Source organism: Archocentrus centrarchus, chromosome 6 (assembly GCF_007364275.1).
Source record: "Archocentrus centrarchus isolate MPI-CPG fArcCen1 chromosome 6, fArcCen1, whole genome shotgun sequence".
NCBI classification, from domain to species: Eukaryota; Metazoa; Chordata; class Actinopteri; order Cichliformes; family Cichlidae; genus Archocentrus; species Archocentrus centrarchus.
Window position 1 is genome coordinate 28,633,589 of NC_044351.1, and position 25,193 is coordinate 28,658,781.

General features: G+C 40.5%; 1 protein-coding gene across 8 annotated transcripts in view; it reads right to left on the bottom strand.

Moving 5' to 3' along the window:
• Positions 1-1,664: 1,664 nt before the first annotated feature.
• The window catches only part of tspan9a (tetraspanin 9a), a 187,592-nt gene continuing 164,063 nt past the window's right edge, over positions 1,665-25,193 (bottom strand). For all 8 annotated transcript variants that reach the window (XM_030730901.1, XM_030730900.1, XM_030730898.1 and 5 more), the window contains 6 exons: positions 22,808-22,999; positions 19,607-19,681; positions 13,066-13,167; positions 12,658-12,789; positions 8,040-8,123; positions 1,665-5,731 (listed from right to left, as the gene is read on the bottom strand). In XM_030730901.1, coding sequence (XP_030586761.1) covers positions 5,660-5,731; positions 8,040-8,123; positions 12,658-12,789; positions 13,066-13,167; positions 19,607-19,681; positions 22,808-22,999 — 657 coding nt within the window. In that variant the 3' untranslated portion in view covers positions 1,665-5,659. The remainder of the gene's footprint in view (positions 5,732-8,039; positions 8,124-12,657; positions 12,790-13,065; positions 13,168-19,606; positions 19,682-22,807; positions 23,000-25,193) is intronic.

Below are 25,193 nucleotides of genomic sequence, written 5' to 3' on the forward strand. Positions count from 1 at the left end.
TCAGCAAATTCATTTTGGACCTACCTACTCAAGGCTTTTTCCTTATTTGTACTATTTTCTTCAGTGTAGAAAAATATTAAAGGTAACAAAATGTTATGTGTTGTTTCTAGCATCCCAATTGTTTCCACTTTTTGACTTAAAAGCACACAGAGGAAATGGGACCATCTGAAGAGCACTACTGTATAAGGTCAAGAGACCATACCTTATTGTAGAAAGCAACAAAACAAATCCCTCTTTGAGCACCAGTGGAGAAGACAAAACTCCATTGCAACTGGAATAAACATCTGACATCTAATTTGCAGTAGTCAGTTTAGCTAAAAGGAAAGGGGAAAGGTGAGCACATATTCTGAGCACTTGTTGGCATTTTTCTTTTACTGCATCCCAAACCGTCTGAACTGGGGGTATGCTGCGTGGTTGTGGAGGCCAGGTCATATGATGCAACTCTCACCACTCTGCTTTTTGGCCAAAGACCAACTAGATACGATTAGATGGAGTTGTCCTGTTGAAAAACTAATGATGATCCAACTATGTGCAAACTGATGAGATGGCATGCTGCTACCTAATGTTGAGGTAGCCAAGCTAGTTGTGTTGTGTTGGATTCTGAATAAAACAACCTACACAGTTGTATAGTTTTGATATCTTTAGATAGTTGAAAAACCCTTAAATGGAAGCACGTGTTTAAACATTTACCTGCTACTACAGATCTATTTAGCACAGCAGAGGCTTAAAAGAACAAATAATAGGAAGCAGCAGTAACCCTGCAGCAGTGTGAACCATGCTGTTTTTGCATGTGATGTTAAAAAGATGACAGGTATACCCAGGGAAAGAAGATGGTGTGAGAAGAGGTAGTAACAGAAACAACTTGCAGATCACCTCCATCGCAGGTTAACAAGCTCAGCAATGCGGTGTGGGGACAAATTAAACAGTCTCATCAAAATGAAAGCCTTCCAGATTCAGGTTAATGAGATGAGCTGTGCTGGTGGATGAAGCGGAGAAATTAAAAAAAAGAAAAAAAAAAAAGAAGAAATGCTTTAAGAATATTAAGGGAAAAAAAGTATCCATGGTTGATTCTGTTCACTTTATTTCAGTACGTTATTTATACAAAATAATCTGTACAAAGGCTAAAATAGGTCATTTTTTTTTGCATAGAAGGAACAGTGATGGAAAAACAAAAGCCAGGGTGGAATGGCACAATAAACTCCGCTCACTATCACACACAGGCCCGATTACAATTAGGTTAAAAGGAGGGGATCAAGCTGCGTACAAAAATACTGAGCTTTTCACTCCATGCTGTTGAAGCATGAGACAAATTGGCAATGGTTCCCACTTTCATCATCTTTGCTTTGTTCTTCAGAAAAAGAACCTCTTCTTGACTGGCTGACTACCATTAACTCATCTCTGCATCTTTAGGACAACAGTCCCCCAGGTTTAGTTATGTTTTTTTAAAAAAAGTGGCCATTTTCAGGCAGGGTTTTCTTACATAGAACACATCAGTGATCACGGGATCTGCTGTGACTTCATGCCAAGTTTACCACCCACCCCACCCTGGGGGAGGGGGGGGGGGGAATCAGAATCAAATATAATTGACGGAAACATAAAAAGGGAATACATCTGGAGCATCAAGTCATTAAACATGAAAGGCAATAAGCGTACTGTATCATGGGAATTTTTCCGACACTCTTTCCTTTATTTAAAAAATAGTCGATTTAGCGAGTAAAGAGAAAGTAGTGCACCAGCGAGTATAGATATTCAGAGTGCTTTCACGTGTAGCAGAAAACTCCACAGGACAAGGTTGGCAGGTATCTGATAGTGCCACCCAGCAGAACACAACATCAAACACACCATTTCTAGAGCATACATTTCCACTGCTCACATATTCAGCTTCGGCACGGGGAGGGGGAAGGATTAGGAGCAGATTACAGAAATAATATGTCGAAGGTGGCAAAAAAAAAAAAAGAAAAGGAAAAAAACCCAACAACAAACAAACAGTTTCTATGTTCAGAATTCTTCACAGCAGACAAAACCCAATTACTGCATGTGCATCCTTCCTTCACCATTTCCGTGGCTTACTGGGAGTGTTTCCATGGATGAGAGGGAATATTTTATAATTCCTTCAAAAAATATATAAAAAAATCATATGAAAAAATGTTTTACTAAAAGATGAAAACGCAGCCAAAAAAATATGAGAACTGTACTGACAAAACACAAATTTCCTTAACACTTACACTGGTGCTTGAAACTAAAACAGGCAGGAAAACTGGCAAACATGAAAAATGGATAACATACAGTACAAGTGTCTAAATGAGCACAAAAGGGCATGGGTTGTTCGACAATTAGACTGCGGATGTAAATGTTAGGTGAAGTGGCAGAGGTATAACAGTAAGTTACATCAGTTGGAAAATGGGCATATTTACATCTTGAGCTATCATACGGCGCTGATATACTGGTGACATGAACTCTGTTGTATACTCATCTAACTCTGTGGTACAGTCATCTAACAGTTCATGCTCTAAGAATACAAAATGGGTCTTACACTGGCAGTTTTAAGAGATATTGCAGATTATAACTGCACGTCCTAATTCAATTAAATTTGATCTTAATACAAAGAAGCACAATGACAAGAGCGCAGTATGTCTTTTGTGGAGTTTCCCTGACACTGTATGCCAGATTTTTCTTCTATTTTTTTCTAAGTTAATTGCTTTAACCGCCTGTATCACTGAAAGACAGAAAAGGCATTTTTGCATGTTGTAGTGGAACACTGCAAAGACTAATCCTCTAAGAAAAAAATATCCTTAATGGTGTCACACAAATGAAGAAAAAAAAACAGAACCTACAACAAGAAAATCAACTGCATGTTGTATAAAAAACAAACATTAAAACAGCAAAAATGTACAAAAATAACATAATTAAACAGCCTCTGTTAAAATGGCATTCATCCCTGCATATTACAAACACAAAGTAACATTTACTCTGAAATAATCATGGAAAACGGGGAAAGGATTCCACACAAAGAAGAAAATGTCGGCACAGTCAGATCAGCTGGGGGAGCAAACAGTTACATTGAGGTTCTGACCTCACAATGGATTTCTTTTATTTCCACCATTCTGCATTCTCATGCTTTCTGTTACATGTGTGGCCATTTTGGCTTTCCTATAAACTTCCTCTTTTGCAGTAAGGATACAGCACAGCCTGATTTACAAAACTGTTTCAGCTATTCCTCCAGTAACCTGTCCTGGGTATATAAGTGCCTTAAGGTGTCCAAAGCACAATGTATTTCTACAGTGTCGGGGCCGCCAGCTACCGTATAGCGCCAGGTGTCTGCAGAGTGAGGCAGTAAATAAGGGATGGGTAGAGTTTGTGGAGGCAGCCAAGCAGAGGTAATGTGACCACTTGTGCCTGCGCTGTACATCAGCAGCTGTCATGTTTCCCCCGTGGACACAACAGGAAGAGCTGGAGCATATGGGGTCAGACAGTGTATCACACCCAGCAGGGTCACTAAACATAACAGCACAAATCTCTTGCTTCCTGTTGTAAGAATTCCCCTTTTTTCTTCCTAAAGCTGCACCTCTGATTAAGAAATCATAAAACCAATTAAAAAATAAATTGCCAACAATGATTTCAAACACTCTCTCAGATCAGGGAGACATCTAATGAGTAAATCTCGGCGGGCTATTTTCTTTGTTAGCTCATGTAGCAGAAATGAACAGCGTTTGAGTTTCAAGGCTTCATCCAAAGCAACAAATTGAATTGCAGCTCTAATGTAGGATACAATTCAGAATGCAACCACTCGTAAAGGTTTAATTGGCAGCTTCCGCGGTAACCAAACTCGGCTCGGCTAGTTGTGCATGAGGACTTAACCTAACTAGCACAATACTTAATTCCTCTCGGATGGGTAAACAATGTAGAAACAGTGTAAGTACTCTGTAAAGTACAGCGTCGCAATTGAATATAACCTCATGATTCCAAAAAATCGAAATGATCCTTTAACAGTAAGCTAGTTCTTTATACCGCAGCCTCTTTAGAGAGTTTGAAGCCTAGAGCAGATGCACTGGAGGGCATTTCTTGAAGTTGCCACAGCAGATGGAATATTTTCAGTCTTCAGGAGGAAGGCTGACACTCTGGCCTCCTGCAGTGAATGCAGCTGTAAACAGACATAAACTGATGTGTCCTACAGGGCATGTTGCCATACCTATCTGTCTGAGCTTTGATCTGGCTACACTCCCACCTCCTCCACCTCCCTTTGCTGCAAGAAAACGATGCCTGAATGAAATCGGAGGGGTTGCAAACCGGAGGTGTAAACGTGCGATGAGCAGGAATGTCAGCAGAAGCACTTTGTGTACGAATGGAGCATGAGACTCATTGCTGTCTGACACAAAGAAAGAAAATTAGAGTGAAAAAGAAAAGATGGAGGCAGGGGTGAGTTGGCAGCCACAAAGAGAAAGCACGGGGAGGGCGTAGTGAATGGATGAGATCTTCAATACAGAAAGGCTAGAATCCACCACTGTTAACACTATTGATAGCAGAAACGAGACAACGTGTCTGCTCTGTTTTTGCCCCATCCTGCCCTTGCTTCTAAGTGTTTCTCTGTGGTTTTTTTTTTCCCTCTGCAGCCTAGACTGTGATAAAAAAGCATGCACATACACAACCCAGTCTGTTTCTTTGAAGGAGAGACTTTATCACCTAGATCTCTACAGCTGACAGTGCTGCTGGAGCCCTAATAAACAGCCATTTTACACCATTTGTATTGTCTAACAGGGAATGGTATGCTGCTATGTGGCAGCACAAGATGTATATGTGTATGTGTGTGTGTGTGTGTGTGTGTGTGAGTTTGTTCACAGCCAAATTTGTCTATTAGAGTTTATTATTCAGAGGATACTGCAGAATTTGGAATAAAATTAATCCACTGATGATTCCTCATGGCGCTCGTCCATCAAGCTCATTTTACCTAAACCTCTGCATCCTTACATGTCTTTGCCCCTCTTCAACAACGTCACCACAAATCCAACCCCACACATATACACGCTGCACATCTGAGAACTCATTGCACTGATCTGTTCAACACTTACATTCCACAGGATGACATACTTACAAAAAAATCTAACAAATAAACAAGAAATTTAAAAAAAATTGTAACATCTGACATTTCAATGTCAAAGCTAAAATCAGTGAAGTAGAAAACTAGCATGCCATGTTGGATCTTTTTCATTTACAAGGAAAAAAAAAAAAAAAAACAGGGCTAGAATTTCATAAGCATGAGGAAAAAGCTCCACAAGAGGTGGAGGTATTTGTCAGTTTCATGGGTTCCCCCCCAAGGGGGTTGTTTGGGCATTAGTAAATTCTTCATTGTCTCAGAGTCTGTCTTTCCTTCCAGCAATTGGTTAGTTCAAAAAAGACAAAAAAAACAAAAACACGTAAACTCGAGGAGGGACAACATATGGGATTCTCCTTCTTGCCAAAAGTAGGTGCCTCTTCTCTTCCAGTTGTGTTACTCTTTGGCAAAATGAATGGTGAGAGGAGACAGCAGAACAGAGCAGCTGGAATCTGTACAGATGATCTGGAAAGGGGTCAAAGGATGCTAAGGGGAAAGCATAAATGTTTAAACCAGAGTCTTATCCCATCAAGCACTGGGACTCCTCTCCATTTGGTGCTTCTCCCAAGGCTAAGCGTCATACTTCTTTCCTGTTCTGTGAATGTGGTGGAACAATGTCATGGAGAACGCCATGCCCAGGAGCTGTGGAGGAGGAAAAAAGGAGATAGTGAACATATGTACAGATGCTTTCTATAGTATCTATTTATGTGTAATATATGTGCAGGTGTGTCTATGTAGTCTATTTAGGCTGTGTTTCTGATGCACCATAAATCCTGTGGTGAACCACGACCACATTTTAGTTCAGTGTCTTTTTCTCAGATGGCTTTCAAATGGTAGCTCTGGAATCTATGTGATGGCAAAAATGTACAGCGTGCACAAGCATTAAGCCAATGAAGTAAATTGAGATGCCACTGAATCAAAGTAGCTAGCTATCTCTTTGAAGTTTCCATTACCCCTGATACTTCCACATCAAACACAGTTGCAAGGCTGATCCTAAAACCATTATCTGGCAAAGTTGTGATGGCAGGGAAACTGAAAAATACTGAATGGTGCATAGTTTTTAATAAAAAAGAAAAGGAAATGTGGATTCCACTAGGGATCCCTATGGTTTGCGATTAGCTGGGGAAAGCTGCTGATTCTTTTTTAGCTTCAGTCAAAACCTAATTTGTAGAGTGGCTTCAGAGAAAATGCCACCTTAAACTGGTGTCAATCAAAACAGAATGCCATTTGAGGTAAACATCGAGCTGTGACGGAGTTAGGACAGATGAAAAAAATGCTTTAAAGCCAACCCAATTATTTACATCTCAGCTCATCTGTGCAACTCTGACAGGAGGTTTCTGCTATCTGCTTCAATCAGTCTGAGAGACAGGATGACAGTTACTCCTACAGGACATTTTAAAGCGCAATCATCCATTCCTGCTTAAAAATATAGAAATATTGCTGAGATTTCTGAAGCCATTGTGTATGAAGACATACTGGAATTTAACAAACTTTGTCATATACAGTAAGCTGCTGGTCCTAAATTATTAAAAAAAAAACAGTGCCACCGTGGATATATGAGACATTAACTTTATCATTATGCTCTTCATTGTCATGTCATATCTTGCCCTTTAAATCTGCTAATCGTTCATAACTTCACCCCAGCTCTGGCCTGAATCAGGGGAAAATGTGAGTGTATCCATAACGGTCAGTATTCTGCATATGCATGCTGTGGGTATGGAGGAGAATGTGAAATTCAACAAATTCTTGTGAGCACAGTGTGATCATATATAATGCACACATTCTCTAGCGTGGCTGTGCAAGAGCTATCCCTCCCTGAGGATATTATTATGTGCAGAAGCATGCAAAACTCAACAGGTAGATTTTCCTTTCTGGTGAGGACACCTTGCTTCAAATGGACCATGAATTCATGCATTAGCAAAGTGAAGCCTTGTCCTGCATGCACATGGTCACAGACATATCTGGGTAGGCAGGGAAAAGACTGTACCACTGAGAAATAAGTATGAAGGTTTCAAGGGTAGAGATCTTAATGTATATGGTACTTGTCATGTACCTTGGCACCAGAAGAAGTGAAAAGGATTGGAGGGTGAGGTGCAGTCAGCGATGTCAGGTGTGGGAGATTAAACGGACTTAGGAAAAAGGTGCACCAGGCAGCTATTGCTATAGAGGATGAGTCAGGAAAAAGAGCAGATCTCTGCTGGATCTTGTAGTGAATTTACAAAGTCAAGGGAGTGTGAAAACATTCGTTGAAGGAGGCGCAAATTGAAGCAAAGACCCCTGACAGTTTGCCAGTGGTGACATATACAGACAGACAACCATTCACACTCACTTTCAGTTGTTACTTGCGTTCATGAACTCATATTGTTCTTTCTGCCCTTGTTGTCCACCATGCTTACGTGTGTTTCTGTGCAGTTAGTTGCCGAATAACTACCGCTACTGTCTGTTCTGTTGAAATACTGGCTGACTGGAGCAATTAAAACACATGATATAAAACAGTCTAGACCTCAAAATTTGCACAAAAATGGCAAACACTTTTCAAACGCAACCTCAAAGTAAGTGGAAATACTACATTCTGAGACACTAACTGTATTAAGAGGGATACAAGTGAAGCAAAGTTTACCAGTGGAATTTCTACCACCCCTCGCTACAGAGCCTTTAATCTGTGACACTATACTTGCTCCTCTGTACTTGTTCAGCATCTCTGCTCTCTTGTCTTCTCACAGCTCCTTATAGCTTGGCACAAAGCCAAGTGGCTTTGATTATTCCAGACAGGACCAGAGTGCACAAGACAGGAACTTACGTATTTCAGGGTGTGCAGGAGTCCAGAATGCCCATTGAGCATTCATAACCTTCTCAATAGAAGTGGCCACTTTTAATTTTTTTAACATGGCAGGAGACACAAAGGTAAGAGAGGAAACAGGAAAGAGTTGTTTATCACAAATCCTCTTACCTCCACTACCAAGATGACCATGCCTATGGTTCCAAGCAGATACTTATTGTCATCCAGCCATCCCTCCACTTTCTCGAAGCAGCCCTGAAAAGGAACAAAATCTTTTTAAGATCCCACTAAAATATACATTTTCAGTTTATGACACTTTAGTTGCAGTGATGGCTGCCCCCTGTTCAGCTCCCCAGGAGAAAACTCAATCATCCAGTTTGCAGTTTTCCTGAAGAAAGCATATGAAGTATACCAAAGTATGGATAACGAGCAGGTGAGTTATTAAACACGTGAATTACGGGGGATGACATTTATATTGCAGACATATGGGACACATAAGCAGACGTGCACTAATCGTACGCTTAAATACATTCCCACCTGGGTTCATTCAGAGGCCAATCACTGGCAGGGATGTAACATGATGAACTTAATGGTAGTTTCAGCTACAAAAAGGTGCCCCTTCTTGACTGGGCTTGCTGAGGCAGCATGTAAAAGTTAACTACAAAGCGTGTGGCCGCCTCCTCTGGGCGAGATTCCACACAAGCTTTTAAAGATGAGCTTTCCCAGTGGGCCGGCTCAATGTCTGCCTTTTCTCATTTTGGCAATTATATTACAGCTTTTAATCCTCTACTTTGGTCGAGCTAACGAACCACATGCCAGACCAATAGCAGATTAAAGTTGTAATATGGGGAATATTGGTGAACACTGTGCTGCAAGGTTTTTTTGAGAAAAGAAGGGCTGCTGCCACGCACAATAGAAAAATCCATTATGATCAGAATTTAGAGAAAAACTTTAAAGCTACTTTAAGTACTTGCAAAGTGTTGAAAAAAATAACAGATGGACTAAAGCTTAAAGATGCATGTCTCTTGTGAATTTGGGGCATAAAATGGACAAATATGGTATTTCAGAGAAACAGAAGTATAATTTAAAGGTAGTATGTTACAGCACTTCTGTAGAAGTTTTCCTGTTGTGGTCACTTTACAGTTGGGTTTTTTGAGCCTCCTTGTTTAAGTTTTTATGGACGTTTTGCATTTCTTTTTGTTCGTTTTGCAGCTTTTTGATTCATTTTAGCCTAATACAAAACAAAAAAAAAAGCACTGAAAAAATATTTTCAAACAAAACCCTTTGTGCCACTAGGCATATTCAGTAATCTGTTCTTTATTGATATTGTTTAATGTAAATTTACCAAAAAGTCCTCATAGAAATTCGGTGAAGCAAAACTGATAAAACCTTTAAACGCTGCCACGCCACTGAGAAAAACTGTGCTCAGTGAAACAAAATTAAGTACGCTGATAATTTTCAATTAGCCTAATTGCATGAGCATGGCTATAATATGACCTGTTAACAGTGCAATGTCCTTCGTCTATCTGCATGTCTGCGTTATATGGAGAAGAATTTCTTGCCGAACTGAAAAATACAATTTTTGATATCTTTGGAAAATTGATACCCGGCTGAAAGCCAGCAGAACACAGCTGCAGCAGTAATCAGGAGGTATAAAAGAACCACAGTAACACTAATCAGAGCCACAGTGGCCCTACACCTGAAACTCCACAGACAGTGCACTTCTTGCAAAGTACAGCTCTGAAAATCAGAAGTGCAAGTGGTTCAATCTTGCAACAGGTGTTTTAAATGGAAATTGGAGATTTAGTGACAGCTCAGACAAGAACATTGCTTAATGCCAATCTCTTTGTGTATATCTCAAAAAAAAAAAAAAAAAAAAGGAAAAGAAAAAAAACCTCATTCACTCTTCTTCTGTGGCACCAAATTTGAAAGATTTAACTTTGCTAAAGAACAGGAAAAACAGGCTGGTGAAGATTAGGAGCACAATGTTTCATCAGATGAGAGCAAGAGAAATTTGTTTGGCTGAGATGGGAAAGATACGTAGCACGAAGCTCTACACTGACAGTTGCAAATATGGTATCTAAAAGTTTCAAGGACATCAGGTGAATGTTAGACAATGTCAGACAACTATCTCAATGTGTCCAGTATGTGCTATGCACTGTACCCCAGGAGTTAAGGAGTAAAAAGGATTGGAAAGTGAGGTGCAGTCAAAATATCAGATGCTGTAGGTGTTAGAGATTAAATGGTGTACCACAGACTGCTATTTTCATAAAGCATGACTCAGGAAAAGAGCAGAACTCTGCGGGATCTTGTAGTGAATTTACAAAGCCAAGGGAGCCGAGTGAAACATTTGCTCAGGAAGGTGCAAATTGAAGCAAAGACTCCTAAGAGGGTGCCACCCTTTCACAGTGGTTGCATATACTGAAAAGATGGCCAGTTATTCCTAATCACATATTCATACCTAGGGGAAGCTGAAACTCTTCAATTGTTATGCGGATGCATCTGTCAAGACCTTCTTGCTGTCATGGTTGTTCACTTTATTTACCTCCCTCCACAAAGAAATGTGTCTGTGCAGGCTAAAAAAGGCTTCAACTTACGCAAATATATACATGTATAATTTTATAAGTGCACCCAGACTACAGGAAAAAAGATAAAAATAAAGACATTGGAAGTAAAGTGAAGTAGGAACTGGGGGTCCTTGTGAAGCTGAGATCACTCTGAGTTGTTACACAAATGCAGCGTAAGCAGTGTATACACACACACATAAACAGACACAGCCAGCCAGTTAGTTGCTGGCTACCTCAAGCTAACGTCTGTTTCAGTTGGTACATTGGCTGACTCAAGCAAATAAACACATTATATAAAATACTTCAGCAGTCAAAATTGCACAAACATGGTATCAAGTTTGGCTTTGTTCAGTCTGGAGACACGTTTAGAACACATATTTTACGTAAGTGGAAAAACTACCACGAAGAGAGGCCATAACTTTACAAATAGGGATACATGTTAAAGCAGAGTTTTGAGTCCAGCATATTTGATGCAGAGTATCCACAGTGATGCATGAAATGTGGTGTTATGGAGCAAGGTGTGCTTGCTCCATAACACCACCTCGATCTTGTGCATAGAGCTTTTTCTTGTGCTGCCAATATTAGTGCCTCTGTGCTGTCTTTCAGTCCAACTTTGTTCAGCCTTTGGTAAGATAATTTGATATCAGTCACTGCTTCTATCTGCCTTTCTCAAGTTTCTGCTGCCAGTGGTATTCACTAAGCACATGATCAGTTGTGGCCATAGTTGTTCTGACACTCACTAGTCCTCGGCCTCCTGGTGTTTAGTGTACAGTCTCAGGGTGCTGGACTTGGGATGAAACCCACCCTGCATGGTAAGGAGCTTTCTTGTCTTGATATCAGTGGCTTCCATCTCCTCCTTTGACCAGTTTACTATCCCAGTAGGGTATCTGATAACCGGCAGAGTTTAGGTGTTGACTGCCTGGATCTTCATGCTTCCCATGATTCCAAGGTACTTATAGCTATTCTCAGTGTCTGCAAAGTTGCCTTCTGGTAGTGCGTCTTATATAGTTTGAGGAATTCCAGGATCCATGTGTGAGGTGTTGAGTCATAGGATTTCTTGTAGTCAATCCAGGCAGTGCACAGGTCGGTCAGTCTGGTCTTACAGTCTCGAGTGACTGCTCTATCTACCAGTAGCTGGTGTTTTGCTCCTCTGGTATTTCTGCCAGTTCCTTTTGGGCCCTGCTCATGTATCGAGCCATGTGCCTCTTCATCTTAGCCGTATGATGCCTGACAGGAGGTTCCGTATTGTGCTGAGGCAGGTTATTGTCCAGTAGTTGGATGGGACCGGTCCCTTCTGGGGATCCTTGGGGATCAGGACTGTCTGGCCTTTGGTTAGCCATTCCAAGTGTGTCTTGGAATCCATTAGCAGCTGGCTCATTTGTGATATAGGAAACTGTTGGAATGCCATTATGCATGTAACCCCAGTGAAAGAGGATGTGGGACCTATGGATTCTTCAACACCCAACATCTAGACTAACATCGAAATAGCTAGTAGCTCAGTGTTCCAACATTCGCAAGAAGCAATTGCTATCGCAACTAGAGATTGAGGAGGTACAACATAAATGCTATGGCAAGGGGGAGCCAGGTCAGGGTGGAGATATCATCATCCCTACACTCTGAGATTGGGTACCAAATCCCATGAACAACTGGTAGGCTGAAACTGTAACCCGGTAAGGGATATTGTGTGAAGTGAATCCAACAGAACATTTTCAGGGTATTTGAAGGAGAAAGGTGGAACAACACAAACCGTTCAGCCAAGAGCAGCTAAAAAATTAATTTGTACATCACTTGATCATAATAAATAAATAACCAAAAAAAAATAAAAATCTCACCATCACCCCACAGCAAGAGGGTTTGAATTCAGCCCGGGCCCTTTATGTGTGAAATTAAGGTATTCTCTTTGTGAGTCTAAATTGACTGCAGGTGTGAATGTGAGCATGAATGATTGTATGCCTCTACATGTTAGCACTACAACAGATTGGTAACCTCTCCAGGTGGTTTACCCCTGCAACCTTCAATAGGATAAGCAGAAGAAAATGGATGGATGGATAATGAAAGGAGTTTTATTGAATTAAATATCAACCGTGGAGTCTAAACTGTTCATTTTTAATTTTCTACAAAGACCAGATGTATGACTCTTACACTTAAAAGCAAAAGCAAAACACTGAGAGGTAAAACTCACTTTTGTTGCAAACCCTGCCTTACAGTCCAGGTCAACTCACCCTGTTCCAAAACATGTTGGTGGAGTTACGCCCACAGTTTTGGTAGTGCTCCTGGCAACAGCGGTCAGGAACTGCCTTCTCCTTCAGAGCCTCGTGCCAGTCGGTGTATGCTATAACTCCGCAGCACTTCCACTGTGAATGCCACACACACACATGCCAGATGTAAGATGAGTTAATTCTGTATGCCCTCAGTTGCCTCAAAAAAAACCACTTAAACTTTAATGTAAAAAAAATTATAATTTAATATCACAGCTACAAGCCAGGACATACATTACCTGGAATATTTAAATATATTTTAGTAATTTAGATTTTTTTTGTGTGTGTGTTTTTTTTTTTTTTTTAGTGATTAAACATTCCCAGTAATGTTTCTAATATTGACTGTAAATGCATGATGTGAGGTGCACCTACCTCTGCTTGGATGATGTTCCAGGCATTTCGCAGGCCTATGTTGTTTTCCGAGTTGTAGAGAGCCAGCCCATCCTTGAGATCTTGCTTGGCATTCTCACGCACCTGGAGATGATTAAAAATAATAATAATAATAAAAACATTAGCCTTAGTTAGAGATCTTAGTTTGATAGAGCTGGTTTTAAAGAAGAGCCAGCGAGTTATACTGTTCAATATGTCTTTAGATTGGAGTAGACAGTTGATGCTCGGGTGTTTGTAGAGATGCGTTCATATTATTCTACTCTTTCCAAATTGTCAACACCTTTTTCACACAGATGTAAACAGTAATGGCAGGTGTGCAGTTAAGTGCTTTTAGTGGACTGTGTATGATTTACTAATCATGGTTGCAGAGCTATCCAACACTACACTATAAAGACATAAAATGCCAGCAACCACACAGTTATGGGTAACCTCTTTTATTGTCAAATAAAAATAACTCTGCAACAGTAACTTGGACGACTTTGTGATGTCTGCACATCTGACACGTCATGTGTCGCTCACACGCTCGGCTCCAACATGCCCTTCAGCACTGCTAGCAAATCATTTTCCTCTTGACTGAACACCAACAATTTGCTCAGGGTTGTGCCATGTCTGAGGGAGATTAATATCTCATTTGGTGTGTTAATGAGATACAAAATCAGAGCTTTAGCTCTCCTGCAGTTTCATATGCCTGTGGGGATTTGCTAACTGCCAGGACAGATTGAGAGGCGCTTTAGATACGGGGTAATTATGACTGGAAAAATGACATGGACTGCCAGAACCACGCTGTACATCTTCACAGGCAATAAAAGTAAAATCACAACAATACGAATGCACTTGCTTTAATACTTAAAGCTTAGAGCTCAGGAGTGTGATCAGGAAAATATAATTTGAACAAGAGAAGCTGCATTAACTTTGTCACTTCCTGACACACCAAGGTGCTTTCAGCTATTCTCAGTATTTGTAGGCAACTCAATAAATCCTTTAGTTAAAGAATAAGAAAGAGAGCAACATTGAAGCAGCCAGAAGTCTGGCTTTTGTTAGCTTCAACTCATTGTCATTGTGCGCACAAGGCACACAACGAAATGATCGTTCCAGATCAGTCATCCAGAGACAAGCATCTGCGGTCACGCAGAGACCGGCACAACCGTTAGGCAATGTGGTTTAAGTGTCTTGCCCAAGGACACAACGCAGCACAGGGACAGGGGCTCGAACCTGCAACCTTCCAGCTGCAAGGCGAGTGCCTACCCACTGCCACTTATAAAAGATATCTAATTTAATGTCACTTGACTAAGAGCTTGTGTAGGTGAGCTTCTTTTCTGTCCTATATATTAGAAATACAAAATCCAGCTGTCCTTTGACTGTAGAGAAAACTACATTAAGCTTTAAATTAATTCATTGGTTCAGTCCCCTTGTTTTTCAGCTGCGAGGCTTTTGAAATCTATTTGCTGAATTAGACATAAAAGTCAAACTGAATTTTTACTGATTAATTAAAATTTCTCTGGCAATAAAAGGCTTTAGTAATCATTAAAGATGCAAAACCCATTTAAAACATCCTCTAAAAGCTTTGAAATAAGATGAGTATTATTTTAAATCACATTCTTCTTCCTCGCTCTGCAACTTCGCCAATGCAGAGCAGGATATGTGTATTGCACCTCAGGCTGCTGGCCCCACTGTATCTGTCCTTGTGCAGGAAAATGAAATGAGGAACAGCAGCACCATCAATCTCTGCCTCATACTTTGCTTCTATCTGCTATCTTGTCTTCTCCATCTACAGTTGGCTATATGTGATGTTGCTGGCTCGTTAATGACTCCTCGCACTACCAGAGTCATTGGAGAGCAGGGTCCCACTTATTACAATAAAAATCTTCTACTGAGTCTCCAATAAGTCTCTGCACATCTTCCATTTCATGTGTGGAAAGCTTTGTTACAGTGTGAAATGAAAGTTAATGATCTGGATTTACCCCTAACGAGAGGCAGACAAATGAATACAGAGCAAACAGGGACTTGAAGCACACCGACCCATTTTCTCCTTGCCTAAGAAGCAGATATAAACATATCTTTGTTGCATTAGCCTATTTCTCGACTAACGCTTGTATTGCTGGTCCTTGAAAATGCTGACAAATAACAGGCCTGCACCATACTCTGGCAACTTCCAACTTCTGGCAAGTTTTGTCTGAATGTTGCCATGGAGCACAGATGCAATATTTCACATGTGCCACACAGACAAAGCCCTGAGACACAGCTCATATGTCTCATTACATAGATAAGCTTGTAGTTTCTTCTGTGATGACAAAGTCCACACACAGCAATATAAGGGTGCACATTCATCACAGAAATCTAAAGGGTTCAGCTTGGCCAGCTGAGAAAAAAACTCATAATTCCCAGAAATGGAAAAAAAAACAAGGAAAGACGAGAAGATATACATTTTGAGGCTGGTGGAAAGAGAAGCATTTCTGTCCAAACTCTTCATGTTTTCTGTCACTGTTCACAAAAAATAGAATAGAGAACGGGTGGTAGATTGTTGCAGAAACACTTCTCCATCACTTAAAAAAAAATGGGTCCTAGATTGGGTGACATGGTAACACCCAGAGGAGCAGGTACACTGAGACCTGTCACCGTGCAGATGTGAGGTTACACTGAATACTCATTACCAGTGTGTGGGTGTGTGTGCGTGTGTGTGTGTGTATCATGACTGAGCTGACTGCACCAATTTCCCAAAACGTGAAAGATCTGATCATTTCAGAGAAGGATACAGCCACCACAGAGGTGCCCCATCCTCAAGTTTTGCCTTTGGGGACAACTAGCTAACAACTGGTGTCTCAGTAGGCAGTTTTTAAAATGCTGTGGAGCATTCAGAGTTCCTCACATAACACAGGAAAGCATTGTTTATTTACAGCAGGTTGTGAGAGAAGAGAAGAGGAGAGAAATACTACTGTGTAAGGTTTATTCACCTTTAACCAGCTTCTATTTTTTAGTTTGTTCAATTACATTTAAAAAAAAAAAATTGGTATAGTATTTAATTAGAATCTTAGGATCTGAAAAGAAAGAAATAAGGTCTCACAGAAGGGTTAAGGTACTGTAATAGCACTTACAGTGGGTAAAATATGGCTAGATAAAATGCTTTTGTTTTGGATGCAGTGATGATGAGAAAACTCCACACATACTGACCTGTCTTCAAATCCAACCTGTAATGCAACGAGCCAGAATCTGCCTGCATACACAGGTTTCTGATGAGACAGGCGGTGCAGAGGAATGATTTTTTTTTTATGTTTAAAAAACCGACAGATAGTTGAGCAGCACTGACTTTCAGTCCTTACCAGCGGAACGCTACCAGCGTACACGGGATCTGAACTCAAGTCAGTCTCTTCCAAATCAAACGTCTGACTAATTGTAACATGGTGTCAAGTTATGGTACAGAAATGTATAAATGTTTCTGAATGAGTTTCGAGTGTGAAATTACCATTAATTATACATTACCATAAATTACCATTAAATACAACAAATTCAAAGCTAAATAATCCAGATCAAATTTTACTGTTTCTGTGAAGCAAATAAAACTACTCAGTTATCAGAAGACAGAGGCACTGTTGGCTCTTCACAGATAGACTTTGATTTAAAAAACTGCATCTGTTCACTATACTGAACTATTTTCAAACATGTTTAGTACTCTTTCCCCACCTGTGCGATCATTACTGGATCATATACTGTCTGGGACACAACTGGCTTTAGTCGTTGGACTATTGGGAAACAAAGAAGCTAAAAACATTTTACTGTTGCTCTAATTGCAAAGCTCTGAACAAGTACATTTGCTGCCCTGAAATTGTAATAAATGATGTGGAGCCAAAAAAGAATCAGAGCCAGACGTCCCCAAACAGCACATTATTAAACACGTTACTTAATTCCCTCAGTTGCTCTGCAAGCCTGCGCTTTGTAGCCTGAGGCCAGGGCACTTGACAGAGCCAGGGGAAGAGCCCCACTCCAGCTCTAATTGGTCAGGGAAAAATAATGCACGGCTTGGAATCGAACATAATTCTGTCTTCACACAAATTAAACACACAGCTAGACTGCTAGTTTTGTTGAGTTGTAAGATATCAGAGATGTCAGCCTGCTTGTCTTTTACATGGCAAAATTTCCTTCCTCCTCCATGATTTGTTGCCTTTTTGCTGACTTTTCCTAAAATTTTACCGTGACATCTAATTTCACTTTTGACACGACTGTCTTCCTTCTGTCCTCCCTTCAGACTATTTTTTGTGTACTTCAACACCCTAACACAACAAATTCATCCCTCCCTGCCATCCCTGACTTTCTTTGATATCTCATTTCTCCTTTTCCTCCCATTTCTGTCCATACCTTCTATCCTTCCCCCATTTTCTTTTTTTTCCTCCCCTCCCAACATCCCTATGTACATGCTCTAGTGCTTCCTGCCTCTCTCGCCAGGTTCTGCTTCCTCATTTTGAGCTAATAAAACTTCACTGGTGTTCAGCTCAGCGTGTTGGGTCGACGGAGGCACAATGAGGTCAGAGCGTTAAAGACGGATGGCTGTAATCTGGTTTGCCGCCCAGCCATCTGCTGTAGTCAGCTGGTTGCTAACTGCAGGGCCAGCCTTTATTATACTACGCCCTCTACATGGCATTTAATCAGAAAGCTTAACACCACTGGGCTGTGGAAGGAAAGAGGGAGTACCCACGCATAAGCCATACCTGGAGGCAAGACTGCTGGGGTGAAGAAGACGTGAGAGAAATTCTCTATTAACAAGACTGAGCAGTAGCACTTAAGTAGGATTAAACTAGTGGGAATGGATGCTGAACGGACACAGTGGAAAAAAATGTGTTGCTGCACCAGAGCCAGATACTATATGTTTGTCTTTTCCTTACACCCGTCAACAGCTTGTTGCCCAGAATAATCACAGTGCAAACAACAAGTCAGTCATAACTTAAATATGACCTATTTGAAAGACTAAAATATCTGTTTTGCAAGCCTCTGTCCATACACGTTTAAAAGCTGCCAACTACTGTATGTCTTCCAGTCTTGTTAATAAATGCCCTGTGATTAGAAGATCAAATAGGAAAAATGAATTAGTGATTCTTCTGATCACAGCCTGTAGTAGAGGATGAGGATAGCCTCACACAGCATACAAGATCTCGCTGGAAAGAGACATAAGTGGAGAGAGAGAAAAAAACAAAAAAGAAATATGTGAAGGTCTTCTATGATGGACACCAATTGTCATTTTATCTAAAACAGACAATCTTTAAAATATAATCCCTTTTGAGTAACAGTCCCACACAATTTCCTAAATTTGCGGGACATCCTCATTAGAGCAGTCTGAGAATGTCATTTCCAATAACATACAATTTGCTGTAATGGCTGTGGCTTCCAATGACATTTGAAGACCAATAAAGGAAAATATATTTGGTTGTGATCCTCATTATCACGGTTTCACATCCCATTAGGTCTAAGCCAGGATAAACACACAGTAATTTGGCAAGAACGGGACAAACATAAAATACGGTGGGTATTCACTGGAACTTCTGTGAATGAGTTTTCCCCGGGTAATGCCCCATCCTTTGCTAATGCAGACTCAACTGATTTCTCATTTAAGAAATCCCCAGCACTAGTAGGCTATCTTTTACTGACTTCACAGGTGATGGGGAAGGCACTGCTGTGAAGTCAAGAGGCTTTCTTTTTAAATTCCGCTGAAGGGATCACGGTTAAGCTGGTAATATTTTGATGATAAGGCAACAGACATATTTACTCCTGACGCGGTGTGCCCGCGAGACCTGATCCAAATCTGAGAATGGATTGGCTGCTAAATGAATTCCTTTATCTGCCTGAGAGACTAAGTTTGAGAAATAACCTCGGAACAAAGAGGGAGAATTAGCTGATGTCCTGAGGGCTGTGTGACATAGAGTGAATATATAAATAGACGGATCTATCAACGACATGTCCTTGAAGACATAGAAGTCTTCGTTGCTTGTCCTGCACAAAACACTTGTCTTTTTCAGTATGAAACATTTGTGGTTGGATTAGATTAAAGATGGAGAGGAATTCAGGCTGCACGTGGAAATCGGTAATATCCAGAGCTTTGCATATAGGCATCTGCTGTTACCCCATAGACATTCACCTGATTTAACCTCACTCAGGGGGTCATGGGAAACATTCCTGGAACTAATTACAGGGAGCCAACTGGTGGGGATTGGGGTGCATTTTGTGGCCTAACCTTTGACTGCTGTGTTAATGGTAGGATAAAAACATTCAAGCGCCTGCCTGAGAAAAAAAAAACAAATATAAAATAAGAAAACTCGGAAACTCGGAAACAACTGGAACATAGATATATTTATCACACTAACACCTGTCATTGCTTTTGTGCATTTGTTTGTGGTCATCAGTGCGTGTGCGCACATACTTTAAGGCATTAACTTTCTTTTGATGTCTCGCAGCTTTGGTACTGTGCATTTTACGAAAAATGTTTTTGGGTCAGCTGGAATAATAAAAGACAAAATTCGGACATAACATAACAACTTACCTTATCTGTGTAGACAAAGAACAGGATGAGCAATATCACCTCCGCCAGAAGAATTATCAGCAGGACAATGAAGAACTGTCAGAGAAAGGAAGAGCCTTGTTATAACAGCTACTCTGGCAATACTGTAAATCGAATTTGTGAACAAAAAGAATCTAAAAAAATCTAGATTTCGTTTGCAGGTAAAGTACTGCTTTATCTGAGTATTACACGATGAGAAAAAAACAACACACGCTTCTGTGATTTCAAGTGCATTTATTTATACAGTAACCTCAAACCTAATGTGTGTATGTGTGACTCATGGAGACACGTGGATGAGTTAATTTAGATTGAAGCAATAGTTTGACATCTTGCAAAACAAGGTTAAATGAGATTAGCTCGCAGCCAATTAGTTTAGCTTAGACTTAAATGAAAAAACAGAGGGAAATAGCACATAGCCCAGCTCCATCTGCCAGCTGACATCTCCTAATAATTAACGCATGCATCATCTTGTTTACTTTTAAGCTGAAATAAATAAATAGATAAATAAATAATAATAAAGCTGTAGCATTTTGAGGTTAACTGCCTAGCTGTGACCCAAGCAGTCACTTCACATAACCGTAAAAACAACCCAGAACTTAAACAAAAATGATAAAGCTAGTTGGTGTCACATACTGACCCCTCCATTTATAGTGTTCAACTTGGCTGGGCAGTTTCTTGCAGTAGCTTTATATTTACCAGCTGTATTAATCTTCTCATCCTGCTCTTGGCAATAAAACAAATGAGTACATTTCCAAAAAACGTATAACTATTCCTTGCAGGTTTCACTTAATGATTTCATTTAGAAGCAGAATACACAGAAAGCAACATTTCTTAAGACTGAAAAAAAAAAAAAAAATCCATGAACATAAAGTAATACATCTGAAAAGAGAGAAGGAAAAGTCAAAAAAAGAGACATGAAGGAAGAGGTAGGAGTGATAGTGGGAGGAACAAAGGAGAATCTCAGTGCTGGAGGGCTTGTGAACGTGTGAGGGGAGCGGAAAAGGTTTAATACTTCCTAAGATTAATTTCTAGCACAGCCTTGCATCTCATCCACAGTACTACTTTCTCTGCTTGACTCCATTACAGCTCGATATTTACCAAGCTCTTCTGCACAGCATGGGAAGCATGCAAACCTAGATTTTTGAAAAACCCATTAATTCCAAACTCATTTGGGAAGGAGGGAGTAGACTATTATTTATGTCAAGGCTCACATGATATAGTTACAACAGTCTCTTCTTGCACAGGGGTTTTCAGCTTAGAGTATCACTGTTGTTTGTCCGCAGTCAACTTGTCACATTTTCCTGGCATTTACAACCAAATAAACTGTTTCTGCAAAGCAAAATGGTGGCGCTTCAGTGGCCTTGTGCAAAAAAATACGCTTATGTATTTATTTGTCGGCAATTATACATTCATGGTTTAAAACAGTTGCTGTTTCAGTCAGCTGTTTCATTGCCATCTCACCTTGTTTTGATTCATTTAAAAAAAAAAAAAAAAGTCTCAGTCAACAATTTTTGGTGGCAGAAAAGGCACACTGCCATATCACTGCAAAGGATGTCCGGTCTTTGAATATTTCTGCTCTAAAGAGAGCTGTCCACAGAGTAACTTCAAAGATAATATGTCAAGGTAAACGCTCAGATCTATTTGCGCCGGGAGATCTAAACCTACTCTTGATGTTTCCATGTCCTGAGCCTCTCACCACCACCACCACCGCTACTACCTCCCCAACCCTCGGATGTGCTTGGCTGGACAGACAGACTAAGAAAAACACAACAACAGTGATGACTCGCACACACAGATGCGCCAAACAGAATTATTCTGGCCACATATAAAAGGCTGTCACACACAAAAGTGGCAGGAGTCTCAATGAGAAACATCAAAACTTTTATATTTTCCATTAGCTCTCTTTTTTTCCCCTAATTCCAGCCATCTTTCACGCCCCTCTGCTCTCTCTTTGCACTTTCCTCTCTCTCTCTCTCTCTCTCTCTCTCTCTCTCTCTCTGCTTCACAGTTGTTAGGCAGGTGAAGGAAGCCATGTCTAACACTGAGGATTTGGTGGGGCTTTTGACTGATGCAAGAGCTTCAAGGGATTGAGCTGTTTGTGATGTTAAGTACTCAGAGCCCCAACTCCACTTCTCATTTAAAGTTTCTATACATGAAATCCCCCCACCCCCTCCACCCCCCTTTTGCAGCAGATCCCTGCAAACCTCATTCTGTTGGGTGAACTTTCATAATTAACTTGTGCTTAAGATAACACACTTGTACAACTTTGGGCAAACAGTGCAACGTCAAGACAGAGCAGTCTTTGTAATGAATAATAGAACATTCTCAATTATTGAGCTCAAAAATATCAAGTGCCTTTTGGTGTGCTCTATGCAAATACTAATTCAGCCACAGATTTTGCACAAAGAGCCCCCCACTGAAATTCCCTTCACTGGGCTTTGACCAGAGCCATGGGAGCGACATGCATTAGTTGGTATTAATTTGCTGAAAGGGAGAATCCCTTTGCTCAGCTCTCATCTCTTTTCCTCTGTGAACCCTTGAGGTTTGATTTAGTGTAGACTGAACTCCTGAACTACCCCCAGTCATCTACCTCTCCCAAGGGTCTGGTAATAAGACCAATACAAATAAGCTCCTGCTGGCTTGTGATCAGTGTGTCTTTGAGACACTTGCAAAACTGCGTGTGAAAGTGCAGACAACCCTTGCTGCAAACAGACATAATACACGAACAGTGTATTATGGACAAAACAACAATGACTCTTAATGGTCCATTAAAATCATTTCCAAGCTATGAAATTAGGGCTACTGCCGTAAGTACTGATTTGGTAGTTTGCACAAACTGTGCCACACAACCACAGTTACTGTTGTTCATTTATTTTATAAGTTCGTGAAATCAAACAGGTAAAAAAATGCATTATTTTGAAGCATATCTTATTTTAACATCTGTTTGCTATAAGTTGTATTCACTACAGTAATTTACACCTCAAAAATCAATAAAATGGAACTTTCCCAGAGGTGCCCAAACTTTTGAACACAGCTGCCCCCACAAATTAGTTTTAATCAATAATAGCATGCATGAGAAAAATAAGGGAGGAGTTGCAATGTGTACAGTTATGCTGACACAGTTATCTGTGTGTGAATTTTTTATTTTTTTTATTATTTTGTAGGTATTTAGATTTAACTCACGCTCAGAAGCAGGCACTTGTTCTCCTTGATGGCACCCAGGCAACCGAGAAAACCTGTTACCATGACGATGGCGCCGATGGCAATGACCATATTGGCAGCTGACAGTGAAGGGAATGAGGGTGAGAAGGTGGCGAAGCTGCCCTGAGACACCGAAAGCCAGATGCCCACACCGAGCAGCCCGCAGCCACATAACTGCAAGGCAAAAGATAAGACAGACAACAAGGTGAGAAAGCTAACAGACAAGTCACAATCTTTTCAGGGCAACCTGCAGAAATGATTAGCATTCAAATTCATTTTTGGCTGTCCCTTGGCTGCTTTGGTTTAATGCAACACTAGCTGAACAGAAATAGTAATCCACAGAGTAAGGTTAGCCTTAAATTAAAACAAATCCCATCTCAAAAATCCCAGTGCAACAGTCTCAATTTCCCCTTGAGCAGCCTGGGGAATTGCCCACACAATTATACATCTCCAAACACTGGTCAAAAAACAAGAGACTTTACACCAATTACAACTATGATAAACCAATAACAGCTCTGCAAGTGATTAGAGCAAAAATTGGGCTTGGGCCATGCTGGTTTTGCACGTTTGAGCTGATTTCATTAAATCCAGAACAAACAGAGATGTAATTACTGCCACTCGCTATAATGAAAACTTCCCAGCTTTAGAAAATCCACTTGCAGTAGATTTGAGCTTCACCTAGAGGGAGCAATTCCCTAATCTCACCCTGTCACCCTGCCAGGCTCCTGCTATGTCGGAGTCCATTAATGCAAGAAAGTGTTAATGGAAGGCTTAGACTGGCAGAGCCACACCTGCTGATGTGTTGGTCCTCCTATCAAAGATCAGAGCGGTACATGCTCGCCACTTGGAGAAATATACTCTATGAACTAGATAGTCAAATTTTTTGCAAACACCTAACAAGATGAAAAACTCTTGCTATATCTATATCTCTATATCTTTCTCTCTCTCTATTATATATTATATATATAAATCCAAATTAACTAAAATATGCATGGTGCACCATTACTCTTTCCTCCCTTCTATTAACACTGCTCCCCTCTTCTCTTCTCTTCTTTGCACCACTGCACCAGAAAGCTTTAATGCCTGTCAGCAATATGTACAAGAAACCTGCACTGCATGCAAACAAATACACACAGAGGAACACGTTCATATACAGTATACAAAACAGCCATAATCAAATCAAAATTACAGAGTGATATGTTTCTGTTAGAAATGGCTTCCTTGTGTTTTTACAGTTAAATGATTTATCAACCACATGGATAGATAATTTGCAGCAGCTCACAAAGTGTAACTGTCAACTGATAAGAAACCTGAAAACTTCCTGCACTATCAGCACTTCCCTAACAAACAAGTGTAGCTCCAGTTAGACAAATGCACACATCTGTTGATCAGCTATGTAGCACCGCAGACAAAGTGACTGAAAAACAATTAATAAGTCCACTGAACTCAAAGTTGCTCTCAGCGACATTAGGTGATGATGTGTAAGAGCAACTTTGGGATTTCAGCTGCAAGCCTCATGAAGTGGGGACAGATACCTCAGGTCTAATGAGTCCTACAAGATCTGTACATGCATAAACTGAGTCCAAGCAGCCTGTTCTCAGATGTCAGATGAGTCAGTCTTACTCTCATTAACCTGTGTTGTTTGCCTTTGTACAGGCTGTGACCTCTGTGGATAAGAATGCTTACATACATCAGCAGATCCTGCTGAATGAATGACACACTTGCTTTCCCAAAGCCTAGGAAATGACCAGATGCAATTAAAAGTGAGAACAGAGCAAAAGAATTGGGATTGTGCATAAATACCTTAAAGCCCTGTTTGAGAGTACTTAAATTCCAGAAGTGATTGACAAGTGAAAGCCTGGAGCGAGTGCTTGCATAAACAAAGTCTGTGTACTGTCAAATTTAAAGGCAACAAGTTGCTGTGAACGGACCAACAACCACCAGCTCTAAGTGACCTGACTATGATCCCTACTGAGATAGTGAGAGAAAGGTACAGTAGTGCTCAAAAGACTTTCAATCATTCATAATCTAAATAATTCAGAGGCAACTAGCCCTTTATTCTTCTCTGATTAAAAACGGGAGAATAAAAATGTCAATTGAAAATGTTGGAAAAGGTCATGTCCTCATGCAGAGCGGCTAATATAGAGGATCACACACACACCATTCAGAAGGCCAGATTATAGAGCGTGAGGAGGGATTCAAGGAAGCAGAGGAAGAATAGTAAGTTTAAGAGGCCAGAAACATAGAGTGGATTTACAGCTAGTGAGGGGGAGCACCAGGAGGTTTAAGAGCCCAGGTGGGGAGGGTTACAATGCCTTCTCTTAATTGTGTTTAATGCCCAGTGAAGGGAGCTCGTCCAAGTGTGTGA